The sequence below is a fragment of the Salminus brasiliensis genome, chromosome 3 (assembly GCF_030463535.1).
Source record: "Salminus brasiliensis chromosome 3, fSalBra1.hap2, whole genome shotgun sequence".
Taxonomy (NCBI): Eukaryota; Metazoa; Chordata; class Actinopteri; order Characiformes; family Bryconidae; genus Salminus; species Salminus brasiliensis.
This window is the reverse complement of record NC_132880.1, coordinates 42959070-42986532: the sequence shown is the minus strand read 5'-3', so window position 1 is coordinate 42986532 and position 27463 is coordinate 42959070. Positions and strand designations below refer to the sequence as shown.

The following is a 27463-nucleotide window of genomic DNA, read 5'->3' as shown; positions in this document are numbered from 1 at the left end:
GAGGCCAAATTCCATCTAATGTCCAACACTAATGGTGAATAGGGTTGTCTCGACTTTGACTTTAAGCATTTTGGTCTGTCCTCATTCATAGAAATGAAAGTCACGGCCCAGCGGTGTTGCAAAGACGGGGTGAACAGACTTGCCTATAAGGACTGTGGATATTCCTGGTTTGGTGTGCTAGTGTGTGGAGGAGTGTGTTTTCAAGCACAGAGTTTTAGTGTACAGTGTTCCTGTGTTTGTAATCAAGGATATAACTGTGTGTTTGGATGTGTGAATGTGTGTGTGTTGTGTGGGTGGTTTTGTTTGAGTCCAGAAGCTAACGTAGCGGTGTTCCTACTCACTGCTCTAAGGCCTGTGTCTCTCATTAGCATTTTGGTGTCCCTGACCTGCTCACACTGCAAGAAGCTCTCTCTTCATTTACTACACTACACACACCCCACACACACACACACCCCACACACACGGCAGCTAAATATTTAAAAGCTATGAATATTGCACAAGTGGGCAGGAGGAATGTAGGGAGTATTTTCTTTCTTTTCCCAGAGAGATAGCATCTTATCAGACTGATGCGGCTCTGAGCCAAACTGATACCAGAGCTGAAACAACCAAAGCAGAATAGAACACCTGTAGGAGCTGCACCCCCACCACCCCCTTTACCTTTTTCCCCATCTGTCATGCTCTCTACCCGTCGCTCCACCCCTTTTCCCTTTCTCTCTCTCTCTCTCTCTTCCTCCCTCTTTCTCTCTTTACCTTTCTCTTCCTACCCCTCGTTCTCTCATTCCCTTAGTCGCCCCCTTTCTCTCTTTCTCCCTCTCTCCTACTCTCCCCTTTCTCTTACCCCTCGTTCTCTCTCTCTCTCTCGCTCTCTCTCTCTCTCCCCCCCCTTTCCCTTTTTCCCTTTTTTTTCTCTCCCCCTCTTTCTGACTGTAATGAGTACAATATTGCCAAAGTATTCCAACAACAGTAACGACATTGACAGCTGAAATAATCGCAAAGGAAGTGATGATAATTGTAGTGAGTAAAAATTATATATTATAATTATCATAACATCTTTTTCTCTCTCTCTCACCCTCTCTCTCCCTCGGCAGGCGATGAGCAGCCGTTTTCAGCCGTATGAGAGCATAATCACGGACGCTGTGCTGAGTTTAGATGAGGATACAGTGCTCTCCACCACAGAGGTATACACAAACACTCCAGAGTTTAGGACTACAGCGACGAGGGGATGGGGGGGGCTGGTGGGGGTGGTTAAGGGCAGTGTTGGCAGGACTCCAGTGGTGCTTTTGAGCTGAGCTGTGTCAGCATGGAGGAGCTGGCCCTTACAGTCAGTCCTCTGCTTTCTGACTGCTGTTATCACTCAGATGTGCCAGACTCTCAGAGCTGCCAAACTCCATTCAGTTCCTCAGCTTCTATTCTCACTCACCTCCCCCTGCCTCAAAATCCCCAGCCCTACCACACACACACACACACACACACCACTGGAGTCCTGCCGGCTGCACGCCACACTACTAAACTACTGTTTAGAGCCATTAAAGGTTTTTCAATAAAATGATTCCTCAAGCACTTTAAATGTTTAATAAAATATTTAAAAAAGAATAAAACATCAAACGTTTTAGAACCCCCCCCCCCCCCCCCCTTTATTTTTCCTGGGTTTTTTTGGCATTTAAGCCCTTCAGGTCCAGTGAATTTCCTGTAATGGTTCATTACCTCAAATGTCTCAAGTCCATTGACCTCAAATGGTACAAAGGTATTTATGTAGTTAGGCCTTTTTAGAGAACAAGCCATTAGTTAAGAACGTACAGCTGGTCTGTAGCAATGGAAGTAAATGGGCTTTAAAAAGTAATGCAATGCACTCCACTCTCTACCACAACACTGCGAGTCTGGATTGCTCTCACAATGGCTAGTAAAAGCCACTTAACAGAGAAACACAGGTAGAGCTTTCTAAACCTTATAAGTGGAGCTCTTTCCTTTAGAGAAATCCAGGTAAAGCCAGAGTGTGGGGAGTACAGTTTCCTACACCATCAGGAGACTCTTGGAAACTGGAGGAAACTGAAGAGGTCTGGTACAGGAAGAGGCCTGGCAGACCTTCTTACTGCCACTCCACCTTCAGTCAAACCTGCAGCTCTTCTCTGAGACCTGCTCCAGTGTTGAGCTGAGCTACAAGCTGCTGTCATGTGAGCCTAATCACACAAGCAGCTGTTGACTCTCAGAAACATGTCTTCTGATGCTGTTGTGGAGCTGAGAGTAAACAGCTGCTTGTGTGATAAGGCTCAGGCAAAGTCATTGCCAAGATGGGCCATGCCGCACTGCCAGTGGACCACTGAAAAAAATGAGGGGTGTTCTAAAACATTTGACAGGTAGTGTATGTTTATCTACACTGTGAGATGTTGCAAAATGACCAATGATTGGCTGTGTGTGTTCAGGGTGACAAGGGCCAGACTCTCAGAACTGCCAAACCCCACTCAGCTCCTCAGCTTCACTGCTTCTCGCTGCAGCTCCTGCTCTCTTGAAATCCCCAGTCATGGTTTAATGGTTTATCTGCATCTCAACATAGGAAAACCCCAGTTGTCCATCTCCACCCTGCTGCTATGTGATGTACTCTGGGATAGATGTAGCATCAACTATATGAATGCAGCTGTTTAAGCCCTTGTTTTGTCTTGAAGCATGTCTGTGTTAATTCACCTTCTGCGAAGTTAGGAGCAGGGCTGTGTGTGTGTGTGTGTGTGTGTGTGTGTGTGTGTGTGTGTGTGTGTGTGTGTGTGTGTGTGTGTTATAGGGCTGTTCTTTAATTCAGTGCTGATTTTCTATCCAGCCGAGGTTCTGGATCTGACGCGTTTGATGTGTTTCAGTAATTATTTGTTTAAAAGCTTTGATCTGAGAGAAAGCAGGGCATCTAACAGCAGTGCCTTCGGGTGTGTGTGTGTGTGTGTGTGTCCTCTTGCATTGATGTGCTACCCATTTGTATTAGGCAACTTTCTCTGGCTCTGTTGTAGAAGTCATTTGTGGCTGGCCACAGCTGTTCCAGATGTTGGCTGTATATGGGATCCGTTGTAAAAAGCATCTAAAAAACACTACTCTTAAGTGAAGCTGAACAGTACATTGTTGGTTTACTGTCATTACACTATGCAGCCATGTACAGTTGAGCCCTCTACTAATTTACAGGACTTTTTAATTATGTGTTCTGAGAGCTCTGAGCAAAATCACAAAAAGCCACAAGCCAGCAGAAATGATAATGAAGTATTTAGAAAATAATGCAGGTCAATCAAACTTTACATCTGGAGTTCAGTGTGTTTGTACTGTGGGATTATAGGTATCCTGCAGCTCACTGAACAATTAGTTAAGGTCTAATGATGTCTCAACCTAAAAAAAAAGGTCATAAAACACCTGGAATTGACACTTTAAATGTATTCAATTCTAACATTATGCATTAAAAAAGACATTGTGTTGAATAAGCTAATTTAACATAACCCAAACCCAGAAACTTCGTTAATGTCTGCCATATTTGAGATTCTGTGAATTGTTGTTGTTGTTGTTGTTCAGTGCAAATCATAAAGTCTTTTATTGATGTTTTAAAATGTATTAAAAACGCTGAATTAGATTTTAATAACTGTAGAATCATAGTAACCAGTCAAACTACACCGAGTCAGGAGTTCTTCAGGGTGTTTTATGGTGGGATTATAGGTGTCCTGCAGATCACTTATAGCATCTTATATAAATAATAATACAAATAAACAATTAATAAATGAATTCCCTCGTAACTCTAATCTAAAAGTTTGACTCTTTCAATAAATAGACTTTATTATGTGTCATTTATTATGTGCCAAACTGTGATAATCTTGTGGTATTCCAGGTTGTGGAGTAACGAGACAGTAGTTTTAATAGTTCATTCAGGCTTCTGACACTGGTGTCAGATAATACCCACCACACTGGGCCTTAAGGTAATATGACCTGGATTTGTGTGTTGTTTGTAGGTGGATTTTGCTTTCACAGTATGGCAGAGCTTCCCAGAGAGGATCGTGGGTTATCCTGCACGCAGTCATTTCTGGGACAGTAATAAGGAGCGCTGGGGCTATACCTCCAAATGGACCAACGACTACTCCATGGTTCTAACTGGAGCCGCCATCTACCACAGGTACTGCTATACTGCTTACAACAGCACTGCGCCAGTATTCACACAGCTCCTCGGGACAGCGTCACGTTCCTCATACATGTTTGACCTGTGGGAGACGCTGTTCACCTTTTCCTGAACTGGTTTCCATTCTGTTCTCTGTTGGGTTTTATTCTCCAGATATTACCACTACCTGTACACACACTTCCTGCCAAGCAGCCTGAAGAACATGGTGGACCAGCTCGCTAACTGTGAGGACATTCTTATGAATTTCCTGGTGTCTGCTGTGACCAAGCTGCCGCCCATTAAGGTCACTCAGAAGAAGCAGTACAAGGAGACCATGATGGGCCAGGTATTGGGAAACTTTTCCATGCTGTATTTTTGTTGATGCATGAGACCGGTTTCTGTCTCTGGTCTGGGAGTAGTACCACTGCCGGCACAGTTCGGTGTTTTCCATGTTCTCACATACTTAATGCAATTCATCTACAAATAAACAAACACTTCCTGAGTTGAAGTGGGTGTGCTGCACCAGGAACAACACTAGAAAGTGCAGGATGGGGTACTTCAGCGATGGGGTTAGATGAGAAGCACCAGCATGTTACCACTGGATCCATTAAAAAAGAAAGAAAGAAACCAGCATGGTAGTGTGGGTATGCTTGTATGGGTGCATCAGGCACAGCAACAGTGCTCCTCAGGAATCAGAGCTGGGTGGTGCAATGCCACTGTTGCTATGGGCTTGCTTAAAAGAGGCTCATACCCGGATCTCTGTAAAGCTGCTTTGTGACATTTGTTGTGAAAAGTTGTACATAGAAGCATGAAGTACACCTTCAGGGCATTTAAACAAGGTACACTATTTGGACAAAGTATTTGGACATCTATTAATAATGTAATTCAGGTGTTTCATTCAGCCTTATTGCCACGTGTGTATAAATTAAGCACCTAGCCATGCAGTCTGCCTTTCCACACAATAGTGAAAGAGTGGGTGGTTTGGTAATAGGAGCCACCGCTGCAACAAGAAGTCAGTTAGTGACATTTCTTTCCTCCTAGTTCTTCCACAATCAGCTGTGAGTGGTATTATTGAACAGTGGAAGCACTTAGGAACCACAGAGAGCAGTGCTGAGGAGCATGGTGCATAAAAGTTGTCAGTGCTCTGCTGTTAGAGCTGCGTGGGGGGGTGGGTGGGGGGAGACTACATATTGATGCCTTTTTGTCTTAGAATGAGATGTCATGAAAGCTTCTGTGTAGGTGTCCCAATACTTTTGTCCATATAGTGTATGATCATTAAAGATTATTTAAAAAAAAAAAAAAACCTCCAGAACAGCACCTGACTTTGAACTGTTTCTTTCCCCTCCCCAGTCATCCCGAGCATCACGCTGGGCAGACCCGGACCACTTTGCCCAGCGGCAGACGTGCATGAACAAGTTCGCCAGCTGGTTTGGCGGCATGCCCCTGGTCCACTCCCAAATGAGACTCGACCCGGTCCTGTTTAAGGACCAGGTCTCCATCCTCCGCAAGAAATACAGGGAGATAGAGCGGCTTTGACCAGACGGGCACCCCCTACTGGCCACACAGCAGGGGGTTCTAAGACATTCTGTGGAAAGGAAGAGGACCACAGGGGTTTCATCCACTCAGTACGCGGTCAGTGACTGAGCTGGCAGAATGTGAGCGCTGTCTGGGGACACGTGCACACAGGTGCACCCGCAGCACGCACACGCTTTTGACCACAAGACTCTTTAGAAGAGACTTTTCTTTTCTTTTCTTATTTCTTTCTTTTATTTTTTTTAAATGAATGCCGTAAATGACTGACGATCTTTGCCAGCACATGAGAGAATATGGGAGAAGGCAGGGGGGATGCATCAATGTCTTCACACTAACTACATCAGGATCCAAACCACAACCCACCATCTCCTCCCAGTCTCGGCCTCAGAAACATCCTACATCCTAGCAATGGTTTTATATGTTCATCATGTGTCTTCTGACGTTCGGTAGTTTGTCACGTTGATCATTCAGTTCTTCGGACCGTTTCAGTCGTGAGCAGCGTACACACACATTTATGAAACTTTTCATACTGACAAGGGAACTGGTCTTCATTTCCTCCTCAATGCCAATATCTCCACTTATACTAAAGGTGGCAAATGCAACAACAATCAGAGGCTTTTTATGTTGCTTGTTGCTAATTCCTTCAGTGCCAAGATTTGTTAATTGCCTTTTAACTGACATGCCATCACCCCCTCACTAAAACGTCTAGATACAATTAAAATCTATGCACTGAATTTCCTTCATCAATTCTCAACTGCATCGTCAGCTTTAGACAAAAGTGTCAAAAATGTGGGCGAGTGGCCATTCCCATTCTTTTGAGAGAAGCACCTAACACCACTGCGGTACGACGGGACTCGTTGTGACTTATAGGCCAAATTTCAGCAAGCAGCTCCTAGCGTCTTTGTTCTGTTCCAGCCCAATGAAGAATGAGCTATCTGTCAGGGTCATGGCACCACCTCATCTTTCACCCTTTAGCAGCCGCCCTCCTCCTCACCCATGCCCATGAGATGTATGTCCTCAATTTTACAGGTGTATTTTTTTTTTATGAAATAAAACGTGCATCCTTTCAGTCATTGATTTTATATCAACGGAATGGCGCTTAAGATACGGGGCAGACCCCTGTACTTCTCTGCAGTCTCCAGTGCAGAAGTGTTAGTCTTTATAATGGAGTGGAGCTACCTGCCAGTCTCTGCTCATACAGGTACTTGAATGTCTGATGACTTGAAGGAGCGCCGTGCTTTAGTGGCCTTTTGTGAAGGTGACTGGACTTAAAGTGAGCCAGCTGTGAGCCAAAGTCCCCCCTGGTGTCCTTAAAAAAGGGAAAAAAGCGCTGCACTGCAGAAGAGCGTTTCAAAAGGAAACTTCTCCGTTACAGAAATGTGCTGAAAGGCATATTGGTCAGAATGAGCAAACTGCAGATGATCTTGCGTAGAGTTTTAAATGATACACTAAGTTTTTTTTGTTTCTTTGTTTACTTGGTTTAACCCAAAATCAAATAGTTTTTAATAGTCAAGTCATGCTAGTGCTACGATTCTGACTCTTCTTTGTATTCTTTAGTATCTGTCTGATCCAGAGAGCTCACATTTCCACCTAGCTAATTTCTTCTTCACAATGATCTTAAAAAAACCCATTTATAAGAACTGCCATTTTAAAATAAGTGAACTGGAAATGAAGGGTGATTAAAAAAAAAAAAGATCCCTGAAGTGAAGCAGAATTGTGTGTGTGTGTGTGTTTCAATATATCTCAGCCACCCTGATGTGAGCTTTACAAGAATCTCCTGCTACAGAGACAGCTTTGCTCTGCAGTCAAAACAAGCGCAGATGAAGATCAAAAAGAAATCTTTTATTTTTCTAGAAAGTTGGGTTTAATTTCTCCATTCATCTTCAAACATCAAACAGCAACAGATGCTGTAAATTAAGGACTAAATTAACAGCAATGTAGCTGATATGAAACCACTGGCCCACATCTGGTCAACTATTAAGTTCAGTAAACCCTCTTATTGACATATGAATCAAGCCTTTCTCTATGATTGTTTGAGTTATTGTTGTGACCATCTCATATCAGAGATTTTCATTTCTAGCCTTGCACAATTTCATAGACAAATCAGACGTTTGGGAAATGTAGACTTGCTGTACATAAACTGTATTTATTTTCACACAAATAAAACGAAGCAAATGTGTATAGTATACCATATCTGACGACCTGGAGAGGATGACTGAGGACGGCTGTGCAGCAGCAAAAATCCTATTTTCTGTAAGATGTACATTTTGTCTTTTATCCCCCCCAATAACATTATTTCTAAAAGGGCATGCCTACACACCATGTCCAGCTGTTTGACCTATGCCGAATATGCCCGTGACCCATTTCATTAATGTGAGTCAGTGCAACAGTCAGCCAGTTATGATGAGGTGCTGTTACACTAGTGTTATCAATTTGTTAATTATCATTAATTGGCACCTTCTGAATGCTAATGCTGCTGCCACTGCATACTCTGTCACCAAAGACTTGTGGTAACCAAGAGGCATTAGGGACATAGTGTTTTTTTTGTTGTTTTTATTATTTTATTTTATTGTTTTTATGCTGGGTTCTTTATTTTTCTCCTGTAAAGTCGTAGCTGTAACTGGCATGACAGTCTGTAAATGAACAGGACATTAGTTTGCAGTCCTGCATAACGTTCTGTGATCAGCAATAAGGAAGACCGCACTCCGAGAGAGGCGAGGGCCGGCATTAGCAGTCGTTCGGATTTTTCTTTTTCTTTTTTTTTTCTGATTGTGCCTTTTGACTAAATTTGATCTGACCATTTTATAAGCCACTTCACCTAGAGAGGGGCATAGTAAGCTGCCCTTGAAGACATGGCAGATAGCAGCTTTACACTCTTACACTGGAGTCTTTCAGCATCCATTACACACTCATCAAGACCCCCAGAACTGCATGACCACTTTAGAGTACTTAGGAGAATCTGCCGACTTTTTTATATATATATAAATACGTATATATAAATATATAATTTGCTCCCTCCTGTCCTTATCTTTCTCCTTTCTCCCTGTAATTAACAAAAGACTTTTTATAGAGGTAATAAAGAGAATAGAATAATGACAATTTTGTATGAATGCTTTATAAGAAAATGAATAAAAGTCATTTGATGGGATATGATGAGGAGGGCTATGTTTCTTTTTCTTTTTTTATTATTTTTTACATTTACATTTACAAATCACCCTTACTGGTGGCAACCATAGCCTGGATGAGGAGGAAGAGGAAAAAACAGAAGCTACAGATGAGAAGCTGGGGTCAGAGCTTGGGGCCAGCAATGCTACGCCACCCCTGGAGAAGAGAGGGCAAAACAATGGCAGCTTAGTGGACCTGGGTTTCGAACCCACAACCCTGTAATTGTTAATCCAGGTCTCCAATCATGGAGCAACGTGTGTTTTTACTGCTATGAATGGGTTAAATGTGGAGGTTCCATTCTTATGTACTGTAGAGCTCCTTTGTTCATAACTGTCTGAGCTGTCTCTACTGTCCAGGGATGGCTTTCTACTAGATGTTGGAGCATTGTTGTGAGGATTTGATTGCATTTAGGTTCATGTTGATTTGCTCCAGAGAGTCTTATTCTATTGGCAATTCTTCTCTGCTTAGCTAAAGTAGCTAAATGCGTTCATTAGAAGGGATGTCCACAAATATTTGGACAACTCAGCTGTTGAGAGAGGAGAAAGCGCAGCTTCTTCATTCCCCCTACCTCCACTTCCAATCTGGAGACCTCTTGGTGCCAAGCTTGCTTTTCTACATTCTATGCTCAGGATCAGGTTCACATTGTTTTTCACTCCTATTTCTGGAGCGTGATCTTCTACCTAGGAAACACCAACTTCATAAACAAAGATGCCTCATCTTGAACTGTCAATTTATTTATGCAAAACCAACAGATATAAATATGAAAAATGTTCAGAACATTAAAAGCACTAGACGGTTTGTGTGTTTATGAAGCTGCCAAACAGCGTTTCTGACATTTACATTATGCAAGCATTGTAATGCATAAGCACATTAAAATAACACTCATCCGCAATATGTATCAATGCTACATCTTTTTTTATACTATAAATTAAGAAATATTTAATTTACTCTGAATAAAAGCAACATTACAACTTATTTGGAACAAATATTTGGAATACAATTTAGACAGACATTCATCACAGCAAAGAAGAGAAGCACTCTGCCTTTTCAATTTCCTCGCCGAGTACTGAATCCAAAGCAGCTAAAGCGAATGCATTTTCAACCACGTCGCTTGAGCGAGCAGCAACATTTACCTCCCTTCTCTCAGTCTTTTCTCCTTCCGCCTTCCCTTTCTCAATTTTTCACCTCAGCACCCTTCTCCTGTCTCTTCTGTCTTTCTGCTTCATGGTCAGTGAAAACAGACATCTCATTAATGCAGCCTGTGTAGACAATAGTCTGTCTTGCATATACAAGAGTCCTCTGCAAGTGTGTGTGTGTGTGTGTGTGTGTGTGTGTGTGTGTGTGTGTGTGTGTGTGTGTGTGTGTGTGTGTGTGTGTGTGTGTACTTTAGCTCCTCACAGCCAGCATGGAGTTAATCTCCCAGATGAGGTTTCTGAGCTGGTCCATTATCTGCTTCAGCTGTTGGTTCTTCTGTTTGAGTTTCTGTAATAAAAAAAATAACAAGTGATTTTTAAAGGGTGTATCTGTTACTGAATGACTTCCATGCTCCACTGCAAATCAAATCTCAGTATAACATTTGGACAGAAGCAGACAGATAGAGGAGATGCTCCACATTCTGAATACAAGTGATTTAATAGTTGTTGTTTTTTTTAATGGCAGATATTAACACGGTAAAATGTGGAGGAAAACATGCTGTCGTCAGAGTGCAGTCTGTGCACACTGAGGTAAGACCCACCAGCACTGATACTGATACTGATACTTCAGTCTCCAGTAACCTTACATTACTGCAAGCTGCTTCTGCCTTAACAAAAGACTTTAAATAGAGGTAATTACAAAAAATATTAATAGTAATATCCCATTTGATCAGGGGCCGATCCAGGCATGTTTAAAGCCCAGCCTACTTCCAATCCTTGGTTTTGTTGTAGCAGGCACTCTAGGCATCATTAATGCACAAGATTCTCAGCTGCCGCCTGCAGCAGTGAGGACCTCTACAGCCGCCCTTATTAGAGTGCCTTTGTGAGCTGATGAGTAAGCTGAGGTTACCAGTGTGTTACCAGTTCCAGTACATCGTCCTCTTACTCGAACTTTCCGCTCCACCTTAAATTAAGCAGTGGTTACTTTCTGATGTTACAATAACTGCTGCTCTATTTGAGCTGGAATGGAGAGTTGGCATCATCAGGGCATCAGGTGTATTTTTCAAAAAAGAGTGGAACGGAAAGTTCGGGTAAGATTTCAGCTAGCTCACTTCAGTTTAGCCTAGCTCAGAGCCTTGGTGTAAATATATATATTTTTTTCATGTAAATGAGTAAATGTCTGATTATAGAAACTTTTACTAAACAGAATGCAGACTTTCTGCCCATACCAATCAGATTATAGAAACCGTTTCTTAAGGCCTATTAATAGCACCTCTTACCCAAGTTGTGGGGCTGTATTATATGCATAATCTGATTGGTATCAGCTGACAGTCAGCATTATTGTACTCAAAACCAAAGCAAATGAACTACAACATTTGTAGCCCTTATGTGGACAAAAATGACTGATGTAAAATCATTACCATGTTTAACAGCAGAGAAACTCTCCCCTAAGATTTTTTTTTAAGAGTGACCCCAACTTTAGAGAAAGCGACATAAGGACATTTGTCCTTATGTCCATGAAAGCTGTACATCACCAGGCCTTGATCAAGGCACATAACCCCCAATTTTTCCCCCAGGCACTGGCCACTGCTCCCTTTCGGGTGTATGTTCTCACCGGCCGTTTCACTAGTGTGTTGGTGCGATTCCTTTGGGCAGGTGTGACTACTGTAATCGCACTTGGATGCAGACCAAAACGACCGCTCCAAGCCCCCTGAGAGGAGGTGGTCTCGGCCCAGCCCCAATGGAACCAGGTAAACTGCCCAGATAAGTTTACAACCTCTGGAGGTTGAGTTCAGCTGTACTACTATGCAAAGGACAGAGTGTGAAGTGTGTTTCTATTTCTGCTTTAAGAGCAGTTAGCGGTGAACACCCAAAGGCCTGTCAGTGGAATCAGATAAGTAATGAAATGATAGCGTGAATGGCTCATTTGAAATATTCATATCAGGAAAACCTATATGCACTTCCTGAACGTTACACTGACTGCTCACACACTGACTCCAAAGCTTTTTTATTCAATCTTCAATGAAAATTACATAGCACAGCTAAAGTGTCAAAATGTTACCCAGAAAAATCTCAATCGTTGAAATACTGCCACTTAACTGCCCAAGTCAGGCGACGGAGCTGCATATTACATTTCTGAGCTATTCATCCTGATCGGTCGTGGTGAAAAAGGCATAAGACCTCTGCTGCCGCTCCATCCGTTCTCCTCTTGAATCAGGAGTGGAGTCTCAGCAAGCCTCAATTTTAGAATGCAAATCTGACAATGAAGGTGTAGCATCCTGGACGCACTCTGAAAACGGATTACACGCAGCTGTCAAAAGTATACCACTGTGGTGGTCGGCTAGGAACTTTGAGGTATGTACACCATATGTCCAAATGTTTGTGGACACCCCTTCTAATAAATGCATTCAGCTACTTTAAGCTGCACCCTTTGCTGGCACTGGATGTGCAAGTGCATACATACACACACAGCTTGTCTAGTCCCAGTAGTGAAGTACTGCCAATAGAATAGGACCATCTGGAAAAGATGAACATGAACCTATTGACACCCTGCCACTAAAAGAGCCGTGGAGCAGTGGAACTGTGTGCACTACGTTCTTGTCTACGCTACGCTTGTCGCTGAATGCAATGGATTCCTCACAGCTATGTTCCAAATTCTAAAAGAAGGCCTTCCCTTAACAGTAGAGACATTTACTCCGACAAAAGCAGGATACATCTTGATTTCAAACAAAACAATGTATGAGCAGGTGTCCCAATACTTTTGTCCAAATAGTGTATTAGGAGTGCATTTCCGAGGAGTTTGATGAGTTGGTATTTTCATCTGTCAAGCTTGAATCTTTCTTTGGTCTCACCCATGCACTGTATAACGTCTCCATGCGCTCTCAGAAGAGGGCTTCTGTCAGAAGCCATGGCATTATCAGAGCAGACTTCTGACAGCACAACCTCAGCGCTCAGGAACACAGGCACAGTCATTAGCTTGCGTTCACTGAGGACAATCTGAAGGTGCAAAAACTTTGATATTCCAGCTGGACTACTTTGTCACGAAGCTGGTTCTGGACCGAACACCACGTCTCATTTTGCTTCCCCCTTCATCTGCTTCTCTTTACTCCTCAACTCAAGAGGAGATCAAAGGAGCTGTCCTCGATAATGTGCGAGCGAAGGAGAGTTTTTGATCAAATGCCGACTTATTAAAATTCTGATTCATTCAAATCTGCCAAGTTTTAGATTGTGATTGACAGCCCACCGGAGTTTAAGCCCCTGAGATTCGGCTCAGTCTATTGTGTGCACCACTCTGGAAGAGAAAAGGGAAGAAGGGGGTTATTTGCTCTTTTTTAGGCATTGAGAATGCAATGGTTCTCCTGGGGGAATTGCCAAATATAAACCACCATGGGCAGCACAAACAGCAGATGGTGAAAGCTTACAATGGATTATTGCAAAAGCAGAATAACAAACCTTCATCAGTGCTTCACTTGCCTATTAACCATTGGAGATAACAATGCAATTAATTTCACCTTTAATTGAAAGAGGAAGCCCCAGTTAGATCAATATCTCTCCCAGTAAGTCCCAGTTAGGTAATATTCTCTAATTGGCTAAGTTTACAAAAATGCCATACCAATCTAAAGTTATAGTAATTATTATTACAAACCATCAAAGCAGACCGTACTAAAAACTCACCCAAACATTTCTCAGTAACTATCAGTGATTTAAAGCAGCAGTATGCAAGAATACGTATTTCTTGCTCATGGGCTCCCCCTACAGTCGGGAAGTATCATTCTCACTTTGAATCATCACTAAAGGACATGCTTTACACATGCATTTCTGCACAAGCTGAGAGATACAAAACCATCACTGACAGTATAAGAAGCATGTGAACTGAGACAGTAGTGTATTATTACAGGATTTGACACAAATATGGCTCTGGTTATGCAGTGTTACGCAGCTATTAAGAGCACGGTCCTGCCACTTCTCCAAAGTTACACAGTGCAGATGCAAGGTGTTTGCATACAGGGCTAAAAACATGTCGCATTGGTTATCCTATGCTTGTTCTTTTGCACTTTTGGTAAATGTTGATGCCCTCCCCACTCCAATGAGGTCAATGAAAAGACCACAGTGAGTTCAGTTGGTGGTACACTGTTGTGGTTTTGTTTCATAGCTTGTAATTGGGAAGTCATACGCTAAAAAAATCTTATTTCCCTTATATTGGTACCTTTAATTGGTCTTATCTGAATAAACTCCTGTAGACCAGGCTAATCGGGCTGCACCATGATGAATCTGACATCTAAGACGATACAACATGCAAGAGGATCTCTTTAAACTAGACCTGTATGTTCTCACCAACGTGAGAACATCAGCCTCCAATTTGTGGAAACCAGAGGTACAAGATAAGTCTGATATTCTGACACGCTAGGAGGAAAATGTTACTTTTCAACACAGCATGTCAAAATGTGGTCCTTTTAAACACAGCATGGCTGTCAGTAGGAGAGTCAAACTGCCCCCATCCCCTGGGATGTTAAAAGGAGGTGACCTAAAAAGCCAGAACTTTGAGGTCTCCACCCATTGTCTGTGATCCATATTTATTGTCTGTCTTATATGAGCCACAATATGAGCAACTGCATAAACTCATTAGTAGACCTTTCCTTCCCTTCCACAGTCTTATACGTTCCACATTCACGTCCTGCTAGCTGCTAAAAGCACTGAGGAAGAACAGGGGACAGACACTCTTACTAATTTTCCTTTCAGAAGCATTAACAGATAAAGAAGATACCAACTTCAAACGCAGAACTACACTAGTCAGCCATGACATTAACACCACCTGCCGAATATTGAGTAGGTCCCATTTGTGCTGCCACCACAGATCTCAGCATTCGAGGTGAGAACTCCACAAGAACCCTGAAGGTGTCCTATGGTATCTGACACCAATAGGTCAACAGCAGATCCTCATTTAAGTCCTTTAAGCTGTGAGGTGGGGCCTCCATGGATCATATTAATGAGCCTTAGGTTCCCATGATCCTGTCGTCAGTTAACTGGTTGTCCTTTCTTGGAGCACTTGTGGTAGGTACTGATCACTAGATGCCAGAAATGCCCAACATGACCTCCCTGATGTTTTGGAGATATTCTGACTAGACCTGGGCAATACGGCAATATTTTATCATATCCTAATATGCTTTTCTAGGCACATGGAAGATATTGTCAGTGCTTAAAGAACACTGATTAGCTGCAAATTTCTTTAAAAACGGTGTCATTAGACTGGTTTAAATAGATAAAGTGCAGCAGATGTTGAGTAAAATCACTGGGTTCAGTACGGGAGGTTTTAGGAATCTGTCCCTACTGATGTATTTAGTCTGTGATTCCATGTACTGTGATAAATATTTTGTATCGTGAAAAATGTTAAATATCGTTGTATAGTATTTTTACCATATCGCTCAGCCCTAATTCTGACCCAGTCGTCTAGCCATCAGAGTTTGGTTCCTGTCAAAGTGGCTCAGATTCTTATGCTTGCCTATTTGTCCTGCTTTTAACATCTTCCGGAACCGACTGTTTGCTTGCTCCCTAATATGTAGATGAAGATAATTAATGTTTTTCACTTCACCTGTCAGTGGTGCTAATATTATGGCCGATCGGTGTACGTTATAATGTAATGGTATGATTTACTTTTAATGCTTTTAAAGCATATATTAAAACATTAATCAAAGGAATTCGATTCAAAATGTGGATATGGTTTCTCATAACAGGAATATCAGCCGTTCTGCTTTGCTATTAAATGAAAGACGTGATCTATTCCTGTACAGCAGCAGCGTCGAACTCACTCAGCTGGCAGGCAATATTGAACATTTTTAATGAAGTCACAGTGTGCTGGACCAATATTAATACAGGAAAGGAAACGTCTATTAGGCTTTATAAAATCAGCTCTTTATATTATTTCCACTAGACAGGACGGCACAGCCGTGTTTTTACCAAGTCTAGCTTCACCCCGGCCATAACCGCTGTCAAAAGCGTTAAATGAGACACTTAAAAGCATCACGTAAGATTTTCACAGCAGAATTCCCCCTTCAACCATAAAAGAGTCATCATTTCACATAACATTTTAGGTATTCTTTATGTCTTGTCAGACGGCCTCTAAAGGGCAGTGGCTCTCGATAAATCACACCGAGGTTAAACACACTGCATTAGCACTAAATGCAGCCAAATGAAGAGAGGTGCATCTCTTGACACATTATTGGAACAGAAATAAAAACTGTGTTCCAGCTCCAAGATAGCATTAAACACTCAACCGTGAGCTTCAATCCGTTCGGTTAGCTAGGGCTCTTATCCGTGCTAAACTCTTTGAACTCTCTCTTCGTGCTGGGTGGGCCTGGCTCCAACAGTCATCCAGCACAATCGATGAGGGTAGTGCAGGTTTACGGCCTTATTGGACGATGGCAAACAGCTTGGAAAACAGCTAAACGAGAGCAGGGTGAGATAATGGAGCTCGAAGACACAAAACAGTGGAAAACTCACAAATGTATTATTCACCTATTAATAACAGCTGTGAAATGTGCTTAAAAAGGGGGAAAAATGATTCAATAATTATTTCCCTCTGCGTCCCACACACACACACACACACACAGCCTCATGAGAATGTGAGCACTCTATAATAGAGTTACACTCACTAAGCAATTTATTAGACCTGTACACCTACTCATTCATGCAATTATCTAATCAGCCAATCATTTGGCAGCAGTGCAGTGGAGTGCAGTGCATAAAATCATGCAGATACGGGTCAGCAGCCTCAGGTAATGTTCACATCACCCATCAGAATAAGGAATATGTGATCTCAGTGATTTTTGACACAGCAGTCTCAGGATAGAAAATGGTGTAATAAAGTAAACACCTCCAGTGAGCGGCGGTTCTGCACACTGAAACACCTTGCTGATGAGAAAGGTCAACAGAGAACTCAGATAACCACTCTGTACAACTGAAGTGAGCAGAAAAGCATCTCAGCATGATCAACACGTCCAACCGGGAGGCAGATAATCAGGTTCCACTTCTGTCAGCCAAGAACAGAAAGCTGAGGCTGTAGCAGGACCCAACCTGCCCTGTGCCAACGGCCCAGACTGGAGGTGGTGTAATGCTGTGGGAAATGCTGTTTTCTTGCTACCATTTAATAATACCATTTAATCATTGATTGAATGCAACAGCTTATCTGAGTATTTTTGCTGACCATGAGCATCCCTATGGCCACAATCTTCTTGCGGACCTTACTTGCAGCATGATAATGTCACAAAACAAAGGTCTGAATATCCAAATTTGTCTATATGCAGCATATGACACATGCTGACTCAGGATAACAGATAACTGCATGGTCATCCGGCTGTCTCTCTAAATAGGTTTCAACTGGTTCAGAATTTAATTGTTTTCTATGACAGAAAGTCTGAGTATATTAGTCCAGCCTTCTTCAGATCACACTGGGTTTCTATTAAGTTCCACTTGGACTTGCTAAAGACATTTAAAGCCCTTACTGGCCCAGCTCCAGTACATCAAACTGATGCAGGCTTCCTGCAGATTCCTCAGATCACTGAGAAGATCCTTATCTAGAAAAGAAATTCTGGATAATATTATAAATTCAAGCTACACTATCTGGACAAAAGTATTCGGACACCTGTTCATTCATTGTCGTCCCCCCCAAAATCAAAAGTATTAAAAAATAAATAAATAAATAAAGTAGCTGTCTCTACTATCTAGGGGAGGTCACTTCATCCCCAACTCCTCCTAGAAGTACTGGATGAAGCATCATTCCAGAGAATACAGTGCCACTCCTCCTCAGCTCAATGCCGGGGGGCTGTATACCCCTCTAGCCCACGCCTGGCATTAGGCATGGTGCCTATAGGTCAAGGTTTATCTGTTCTAGAGAGTCATAGTCTATTGGCAGTACTTCTCTACAGGGACTAGACAAGCTTTACTTACAGCCCTATGTAAAATAAGTATTATTATTATTATTATTATTATTATTATTATTAAAAATCATCACCCATCCTTAATAGCAGCAGCCTTTGAGCCTTCAATAACCTTTAAACCTCAATCTGAACAAACATTATTTCTATAATTTACACAAGCCAAGTGCTCCTAGATAAAAAGCCTCCTTTAAAATAAATATATAAAAAGAGCCGTTATAATACACGCCGTTTCACCTTGGATTCTACTTGGCTAATCCGCCTTGTCACCAGCAACTCAAATCGCTGCTTTTATTCCTGCAGATGGAGCAGGAATTACAAGTCTAAGTGTCTAGGAGTGAGGCGAAGGGATTAGACAGGCTGAGGGAGGGAAGGGCTTCTCTAATACCACTACTGCGCCTCCTCGTTCTCCTCCAGGACCCCACACTGCCTCTCTGATCTGGTGGAGGAAGAAGAGGAAAGTGGGGGAAGATGCAATGAGAAAGGTTCTTATCATATTTAAGTTGATCTGCTATGTATGGAACGCATTAAAGAGGCTGTTAACTCGAATGCCCAATTCAGAGGGGATTAAATTCACATGGGGTCCTGGGGTGTTTCTCTCAGTCACGGGAGCTCATCTGCAATTTTACTTCAATCCAGAAGACAGATAACAATGACTGTGAGTGTTTTCTTACCCACTACCTGCTGTTTTTAACTGAACCATTGACCATTTTAATCCCAGGGTCACATCTCTGTGATTTTCCAGGCAGATGTTGGCCAGAGGCAGATATCCATCAGAGATCCTCCACTAGATATTAAACATAGTTTAAGAAGCAGCGTTGAGATCTGGCTGAGAACTGGTAGAGAGAGTGTTAACTGTGATACAGGCTCGACCACTTATGGATCATCTTTGCGCTAAGATGCTTCTCAGAAATCCAGCTCAGATTTTTCCTAGAGTGACACTGAAGACTTTATTATTTTTTTTATTTCTGTTAGTAATTTTAGAGTTTATTTTTTAAATGCTGCCTTACTTGCTTACACATTCTCAGCTAGGTACAGCTAAAGAGATTGGATTATGTGAGGCAAGACTGTGGTGAGAAAACACAGATTCTGAACGTCAGAATTCAGTGGTTTACAGTTATAGTTAAAATGAGCAGTATTGTTCTGTATGTGTGTATGTGTTCATATTCATATAGCTGAAGGCATGAACACAGAGATGAACAATTTTGTCAGACCTTTTAAGTGATCCGGACAGTTTCTTTTAGAGTATACATGGATACATTATATGGACAAAAGTATTGGGACACCTGCTCACTCACTGCTTCTTCTGAAATCAAGAGCATTAAAAAAAAATGTATCCTGCTTTTGTTGGAGTTACAGTTTTTACTGTCCAGAGAAGGTTTCTGCCAGATTTTGGAGCATTACTGTGAGGATTGGACTGCATTCAGGGACAAGAGTGTTAGAGAGGTCTACCCTTCTTCTATTCTAGATTTTGTATTATTATTTTATTAAACTGGGACCTTGAGATCTCAATTTCGTACCACATGTGATGCGAATGACATGTTTATCTGCTCCAGACAGTCCTATTCTATTGGCATGCAATGGTAATGGCAATGGGTGCAACCTAGCTCAAGTAAAAAATAAACAAGCGTATTGCTAAGCCTGCAGATTCACATCTCAGTAATTCTACATTCTCAAACTGTGCTAGAGGGCGAGAATGCAGTGTGTACCGTGTCAATGTTGCAGAGAGCCTCCATTGATCAATGTTGTGTTCCTGAGCATTTTTCAATCAAGCTCTTTCGCCACTCGCCCTCCATCTGCCTGTGGTATTGATTGCACTGTTCTTGGTTACTTTGTCTGCAGTAGTTATATATCAGAGTGCAGATCCATGACTCTCTCATGTGCTGTGTTCCTAACAAATGAAAAGTCAATACTAGCGCAGGGTAAAAAAGAATACTTAGCCCAAAAAAACTGATAAGTGGCAATTCGATTGACACCTTTTCTTTTTTAAACTACATTTGACTGGACTGAGCGCATCATTTTCCTTTCAATACGGCTCACTAACCCAGCACAGCCTTTCCTACATTTCTGTCTTCACATGGCGTAGAAAAAAACCCCCACCAAACAGATCAAATAGATAATATAATCCCCAGGCTGAAAAGTTCATCAAATCTTCAAAGAAGCATTCAAGTCTGGAGCTAAAGGGTGAAGATCGATGGCTCGCATTAAGAAGAGCGACTCCAAAGCCCACCCCACTGTGATCAGCCTGAGATGGAGAACAGCGATGGGAAGCTTGCGGGATCAAGGTGAAGGACGAGCAGGGTAAAGAGGAGACCGTGAGGAATGGTGGACGGGTATAGGAGGCCGTGCCGCTGTGCCTCCAGGACATACTAATATAATGAGAAAAAGGCAAAGACAGGCCGGGGAACAAGCCTGCTTTCTTTGTAGGTTCTATATCACTTTCAAAGTCATTCCCAAGAAAGTAAAGGCACAGACCTGGATGTTTAGACTGCTTTCAAATGTGTGCTTATGTGTAAACATGCACTGCTGTGTCTGGCCGGAAATCATTCGAACATTTGGCCAGTCAGTGCTTACGATCTGCACAAGCTGAAAACGTGCACTCAGTACACAGGCAGAGGCACTGCTACAATAGGAGCAAGTTCTCTTTTAAAGAGTGCAGAGTGAGTCCCAATCAGTCGTGCCCTTGCATCTCTCCAGCAGAAAAGCGCTTTCATCTCTCTCCTGACAGTCAGGGGCTTACAGCTACCGGGCCCAATGATCACTTCACTGGCAACATGAGAAAGAGAAACGGAGACGCAGTTACAGAATCTGAGGGTGAGACGAGCAGTAGTTCCACTTTACAGCTCATTTTAGCCTCCCTGCTTTTACGGGAATATAGGGCTCAATGTAAGCTGGGCACAGACGAAAAACAATCACATTCAGCTAGGCTGAGCTCGGACATGTGTGTGTGTAACGTAGTTACTGAAAACTCTTAAAGAAACTCCATTATTTAAGGAAGAAGGGGAAGTAGCAGGAGAAAGAAAAAGAAGGCGGTGGAAGAAAGAGGAGGAGGAGGAGGAGGGGGTGAAGAAAAAGAAAAAAAATGAGAGAAGGAGAAGAAAGAGGACGAGATGGAAAAGATAAAGAAAAAGAAGAGGAAGGTGAAGTTGGATGATGAGGAGGAGAAGAAGAAGTAGATGAAGAAAGAAAGAGTAGAATGAGGTTGAGGAGGTGGAGAAGAAGGAAAAGTAGAAGGAGGATGAGGAGAAAAAGATGAAGGATGGAGAAGAGAACGAACAAAAAGTAAAAAGGAGAAGGAAGAGAAGCAGAAGGAGGATGAAGAGACAAAGATGATGATGAAGGGAGTGAAAGAGGAGAAGAAGAGGAGATGAAGGTGAAGCAGGATGATGATGATGATGAGGAGGAGCAGGAGGAGAAAAGGAAGACGATGGAGAAGAAGGAGTGGAAGGAGGGTGAGGAGGAAAAGATAAAGAAGGATGGAAAAGAGAAGGCACAAGAAGTAAAAGGAGAAGGAAGAGAAGCAGAAGGAGGATGAGGAGAAGAAGAAAAAGAAGAAAAAAGGTGACGCAGGATGGTGATGATAAAGAGGAGCAGGAGGAGAAAAAGAAGAAGACGGAGAAAAGAAGGGAAAAAAGTAAAAAGGAGAAGAAAGAAAAGCAAAAAGAGGATGAGGAGACAAAGATGATGACAATTAAGGGAGAGGTGAAGGAGAAGAAGAAAAATAAGAAAACTAGAGAAGGAGAAGAAAGAGGACAAAGAAGAAGAAAAGAAAGAAAAAGGAGAAGGTGAAATAGAATGAGGAGGAGAAGAAAAAGGAGAATGAGGAGGAGGAGAAGAAGGAAAAGTAGAAGGAGGAAGGGGAGGAGGAGGAGAATATAAGAAAAAAAATGAGAAGGAAAGAAAGAGCACAAGAAGAAAAAGATAAAGAAAAAGGAGAAGAAAGTGAAGTAGGATGATGATGAGGAGGAGCAGGAGGAGAAGAAGAAGATGGAGAAGAAAGAGTAGAAGGAGGGGGAGAAGAGGAGGAAAAGATGAAGAAGGATGGAGAAAAGAAGGCACAAGAAGTAAAAGGAGAAGAAAGAAAAGCAGAAGGAGGATGAGAAGAAAAAGAAAAAGGAGAAGAAGGTGAAGTAGGATGATGATGAGGAGGAGCAGGAGGAGAAGAAGAAGATACAGAAGAAATAGTAGAAGGGGAAGCAGAAGGAGGAGGAGGTGTAGGAGATAAAGGAGATAAAGGAGGAGAGTGATCAGAAGGAGGAGGATTGTCCATCATTATTTGGATGATCATGTGGGTGAACAGTACTGTGAAGTGTTTGCTAAAAGGAGTTAATGTGGTTGGAGGTGTGAGACATGCACTGTAATTTCAGTGGGTCTTAGACTCACACACCCTGCCCTCAGACACACACAGACTGAAGTAAACCGCAAGCTAAAATCGACCACCCTTCTCAGAATCTCACCTATTACAGAGGATTTCAACTGACCCCGGCTATCTTAGGTTCCAACAGTGGTCATCTCCACACACCAATGAGCCTTTCAGAGAGCTGGCTTTCAGTTCTAACATTTCAAGGTTTTTAACTAAGAAAAGGTTCATTGATTACGCTTTCCATCATATACTGTTATGCACAAATCCTTCTATCAGCTCTACGGCTGTATCCAGTTTAGAGATGCTGGGCAGAGCAGGTAGGAACCCATTTAACGAGGGCTGATGTCATTTCTCTGTGTCCTAAAGCACACACTACTCCACTAAATAGCACTTTCATTAGTGGATGTGTGTTGTTTGGGACGCAGCCAATTCACTGTTGCTCACTGCAAATGTCTATGCTACTTCATCACTTATTTTAAAAATCTGTTTCCATCACAGTTTTTACTCAGTCCTATGAGTAGTAGTTTAGAAATAAATGGACAAAAATATTGGGACATCTGCTCATTCATTGTTCCTGCTTTAGTTGGAATAACTGTCTCTAAAGTCCGGAAAAGACTGTGTCTGGATGTTGGATGACCACCACCAGCCCACCTCATTCCCAAACGTGTTCTACAGATTAATGTTGGGGGCCTTTATACCCATCTAGCACACACCTGGAATTACCATGTTTTATCTGCACCAGAGAGTCCTATTCTATCAATAATTCTCTTCAGGGACTAGACAGGCTGTGTGTGTGCATTTGCACGTCTGTATCAGCAATGGGTGCAACTTAAAAGTTGCTGAATGCGTTCATTAGTAGGGGTGTCCCCAAACATTTTGGATATATAGTGTGTGCCTTGTACACAATCATCAAATACCAGATGATGCAAAGGTCAAAGCTCCTCTCCTTAAACCCTGTCCCAACAATCAGCAGCCATGTACTCCTCTAAGCAGCTGCCCAGCACTCTGAACACTGAAGTAACTGAAAGCAAAGCAGGAGAAGGCTATTAGAAGGTAGCAAGTCATTTTCCGACAGTCATTTCTCCAGTTCATAATATAATTAAGAAACAGCAGTTATAAAGGAGCAGAATAGCAGAAATAAAGGAGGTCAAACCCCCAGTTTGACAGCAAAAGACCTTTAGGAGGATTTAGCAGACTCTGGAGTGGTGGTGCACTGTTCTACTGTGCAGCACAAATAATACTCACCTTCATGAAAGAGTCATCAGAGGAAAACCTTTCCTGCATCATCACCACAAAAGTCAGCTTCACATTTTCAAAGAAACAAAATAACGCATTCTGGAAAGACGGACAGTGGACTGATGGATTTAGAACAAAATCTTTTGGCCACAATGAGCGAATGGTTTGGAAAAGAAAAGGTGCAAAATGTCCAACTGTTAAGCACGGGGTGGATCAATCATGCTTTGAGCTTGTGTTGCAGCCAGTGGAACAGGGAACATCTCACAGGTGGAGGAAAGAATTAACTCATTTAATATCAGCATATTTTAAAAGCAAACATCACACCATCTGTAAAAAAATGATGAAGATGAAACTAGGATGAGTTTCTACAGCAGGACAATGATCCTGAGCTCCGCAAAATCCACAATGGACTACTTTAAGAGGCACAAGCTGAAGGTTTTGCCATGGTCCTCACCGTCTCCCAACCTAAACATCATTTAAAGTCTGTGGATAGACCTAAAAAGAGCCGTGCAGTAAAACAGACCAAGAAGCTCACAGAACTAGAAGGTTTGTGCAAGGAAGAAAGTTGGGCGCAAATCCCTCAAACAAGAAGTGAAAGACTCTTGGCTGCTACAAAACGCGTTTAGAAGCTTTTGCTTCGGGCCCTTTTCCTTTTTTCTTATTTTGAAACTGCAAAGGCAAAAAAATGAAAAAATAATCTTGGATCAAATATTAAAAGAATGTTTCATCTTTAACTTTATGTCTTTTGAAAATCAGGTCGTTTAGCTATTGACTGTAACAGAAATTCTGACCAGGGGTGCCAAACGTTTGCATGCCACTGTGTATGTACACACTCTCTGTTCTGGTTGGTTGTCTGTGTTGTGCATCATTTAAAAACTAGTCCAAAAAACACTCCTTTTCACTTGAACTACATGAATGTCTGGATCTAACCTGTTATAGACAGAACAGACAGATATAAATGTGCTGGTTTTCATAATCTCACAATATACTGAATTATTAAAGAATGAATTAAGGTCAGTTTTGATATAAAAGCATAGGCAGATAAAGTAATGTAATGTTACCACAGGACGTCTGGAAAAGTTATGATGTACGGCTCACACGGGATACAAAATCTAAACACTTTAGTTTAAAAATTAGCTGCTACATGTTCATAACCTGCCAGGGATTTTGGGCCCCATTAAAAACATATTGAAGATATTGCACTGGGCTCCACAACTTCTGCCAATTCACTCAGTTAATACATTATTTAGGTCCCCAGTCAGCCACAGGCCCTAAGGAGCATCCTAACTTTTGGCACCCCTGTTCATAACATGTATGTAAGCTATAGGCTACACAATGATTTGCCTATAGCTGCCAGAAGCATCATGCCTCTGAGGTAGGGCTGCACGATGTTGGAAATTTTTTTTTTCCTGCAATATGTATTTCGATATTAAAAATACAAGACTTTTCATCAGAATTCACCAGAAGTCAATGATCCAACAGGTCATAATATTAATAATGTACTAAGAAAATGATATTGGGCGGATATAATCTGCCTCTGGTAAATAGGTTATGAAAAAATGAGAACATGCTACTGATGCTCAAATAATATATCGTGCAGCGCTATACTGGGGAGTCCTTTGGTTGGTCTTCCATAAACAGCACAGGGTATCTGTGCCAAGCATGACGAAACTAAATGCCTCTTCGAGCGTCTCCATACTTTAGAAAAAACGTGAAAAACTCATTTCCACAGGGTATGACGGAATATTTACCCATATGTGGATTTATGGGATTTATATGTTCCGCGGTTATTTTTATGGCTCATTTTACAGAAAGTAAAAGGCCCTGGAATCTTTACTGGCGTGGGAGTGTGCAGTCCGTAAAAGTGACGGACATGGCACAGATGCAGACTGACATTCGGACAGGCCTAAAATCACTGAGAGACTCTAGTGATAATTACATTATTCCACCTCCCCAGGTAGAAATTGAGAATAAGGCTAGACTGGAGGGGGTCAGTATATGCTTCGGCTTTAACAATGCTCACATTCTACATCAAACTCTTCTTCTACTTCTTAAAAAAGTGAGGAAAATTCAATGTTCCATAATAAGGGCCCTTCGAAAACATCCAATCCCTCTCAGCAGAGCTGTTTTTGTGTAGCAGCACTGCCACAAAACAGACCTCCAGAGGCTCCAGTTGATTCCTGAAGTAAGCAAGAAGATAAACAACTGCTTTTAACTGCTTCCAGCCTATGAAGCATACAATGACAAATGTGAACCAGACATGTCCTCCACCTTAAGCAATCCATTGTGAAGCAATACCAAGGCATCCTCCCCTCCCTCATGTTCCGAACATGCTGTACTTTCTCCATTCCCGCACTACAAACCAACTGCAAAAGGCTCCACACTCTAATGGGTGACATATGAACTGGCTAATCACGTCGAGAATTGGGCATCTCCCGCTAGAGAGCTGTTAGCCCCAGGAACGCACACAAACGTGTGTATGTGTACGTGCATGTGGGCCGAGACAAGCCATGGTCTCATTATGGCTGATGCTGTGTTTGAGAGTGTGTGTGTGTGTGTGTGTGTTGGTTTGTTTATCAGCAGCAGCGCTCCTGCAGGCTCCCCCAACCCCAGGACTGCTCCAGCGATAACACCCGCAGCCACTGTGCCGCCAACACCGCCGCTCATTATGCGCCCGCCACCCGTTTCAGAGGGTCCTATTTGAAATTATAAACATTCTCCTCCATAATATCTCACTCTCTCATTTGAATAAAGAGGACAGACACGGTAATTAACAGGGTATTACAAAAAGCATGCAGAGGGGAGAGGGACGGAGAGGGAGAACGGCGAGCAGGGAGACACGCGGGAGAATTAATAAGAGCCGTGATCTCTCCAAGGCCTTCTTAATGGGCTGTGACAGGAATTTATTCACACTTAGAGCGGTATTAAATCAAACCGCCGGCTCTGACGAGACACAGCCCGCCACCACAGCGCCAGCAAGGACATCGGCCTTTGCGCCAGGGACCTGGCGCCACGGGGACCGCCCCCCACGCCACAGGAGCTGCAGATCCCTAAGGGGGTTAGTGGACGAGAAGGCCTGACAGGCTTGTCGTCTTCAAGTCCAGGTGCTTCTATAAATTGTTATCCCAAGCCTGGTAATGAACCGATTCCCTTTGTGCTGACACTGGTGCTGAACATCAGCTTGGTTTGTGTTCGGCATTTCCTCATGGCTGCCTCTAGCCTCTACGGAGTATCTACAGGTTTACATGCGCTACATGTCCAAATATTTGTGGACACCCATTCTAATGAATGTATTTAGCTACTTTAAGTTGCACCTACTGCTGACACAGATGCGCAAATGCACACCCGCAGCTTGTCTAGTCCCTGCAGAGAAGTTTTGCCAATAGAATAGGACTCTCTTGAGCAGATGAACATGAACCTATTGGCACCACGCTGCTTAATGTCAGGTGTGGGCTAGAGGGGTATAAAGCCCCCTAGCATTGAGCTGTGGAGAAGTGGAACAGTGTTCTCTGGAATGATGGATGGGGCTCCAACCAATACTTTTGGGATGAATTGGGGATGAGGTGGGGTGGTGATCATCCACAATCCTGACCTCACTAACACTCTCGTCATTAAAGGCATGCTCCTAGTAAAATCTAGTAAAATCTAGTAAAGCCTTCCTGCCTGGAGAGAAGAGACAGTTACAGTAGAGCAAGAGTCCCAATACATTTGTCCATATGGTGTATCAACTCCATGACCCTCTCATGTGCTGTGTTCACAACAATTGAAAAGTCAATACTAGTGCTTGGTAGAAAACAATACTTAGCCACAGAAGGGTGATTCTCACATGCTTTCCTGTAGGATGGCTCTGCCTGTCTGTGTGCGAATGTGATGAGAACAGTCACGGGGACGAAGGCCACTCTACTGCTCAGCAGACTGCAAAGCCATATTTCACCTAGCTCCTGACAAACAGCAATTACCCCAATCGACAGATAACGAGGACAGAACCATT

General features: G+C 42.5%; 2 protein-coding genes across 5 annotated transcripts in view; one reads left to right on the top strand and one right to left on the bottom strand.

Annotated features, from left to right (window-relative positions):
- ext1b (exostosin glycosyltransferase 1b) overlaps window positions 1-6634 on the top strand; it is a 106384-nt gene extending 99750 nt beyond the window's left edge. For both annotated transcript variants that reach the window (XM_072676292.1, XM_072676291.1), the window contains 4 exons: window positions 1089-1178; window positions 3969-4129; window positions 4286-4457; window positions 5462-6634. In XM_072676292.1, the coding sequence (XP_072532393.1) occupies window positions 1089-1178; window positions 3969-4129; window positions 4286-4457; window positions 5462-5647 (609 nt within the window). In that variant the 3' untranslated portion in view covers window positions 5648-6634. The remainder of the gene's footprint in view (window positions 1-1088; window positions 1179-3968; window positions 4130-4285; window positions 4458-5461) is intronic.
- Window positions 6635-8811: 2177 nt separating this feature from the next.
- The window catches only part of med30 (mediator complex subunit 30), a 30752-nt gene continuing 12100 nt past the window's right edge, over window positions 8812-27463 (bottom strand). For 2 of the 3 annotated variants that reach the window (XM_072676293.1, XM_072676294.1), the window contains exon 5: window positions 8812-10291. In XM_072676293.1, coding sequence (XP_072532394.1) covers window positions 10196-10291 — 96 coding nt within the window. In that variant the 3' untranslated portion in view covers window positions 8812-10195. The remainder of the gene's footprint in view (window positions 10292-27463) is intronic. The other variant, XM_072676295.1, reaches the window with a different exon arrangement.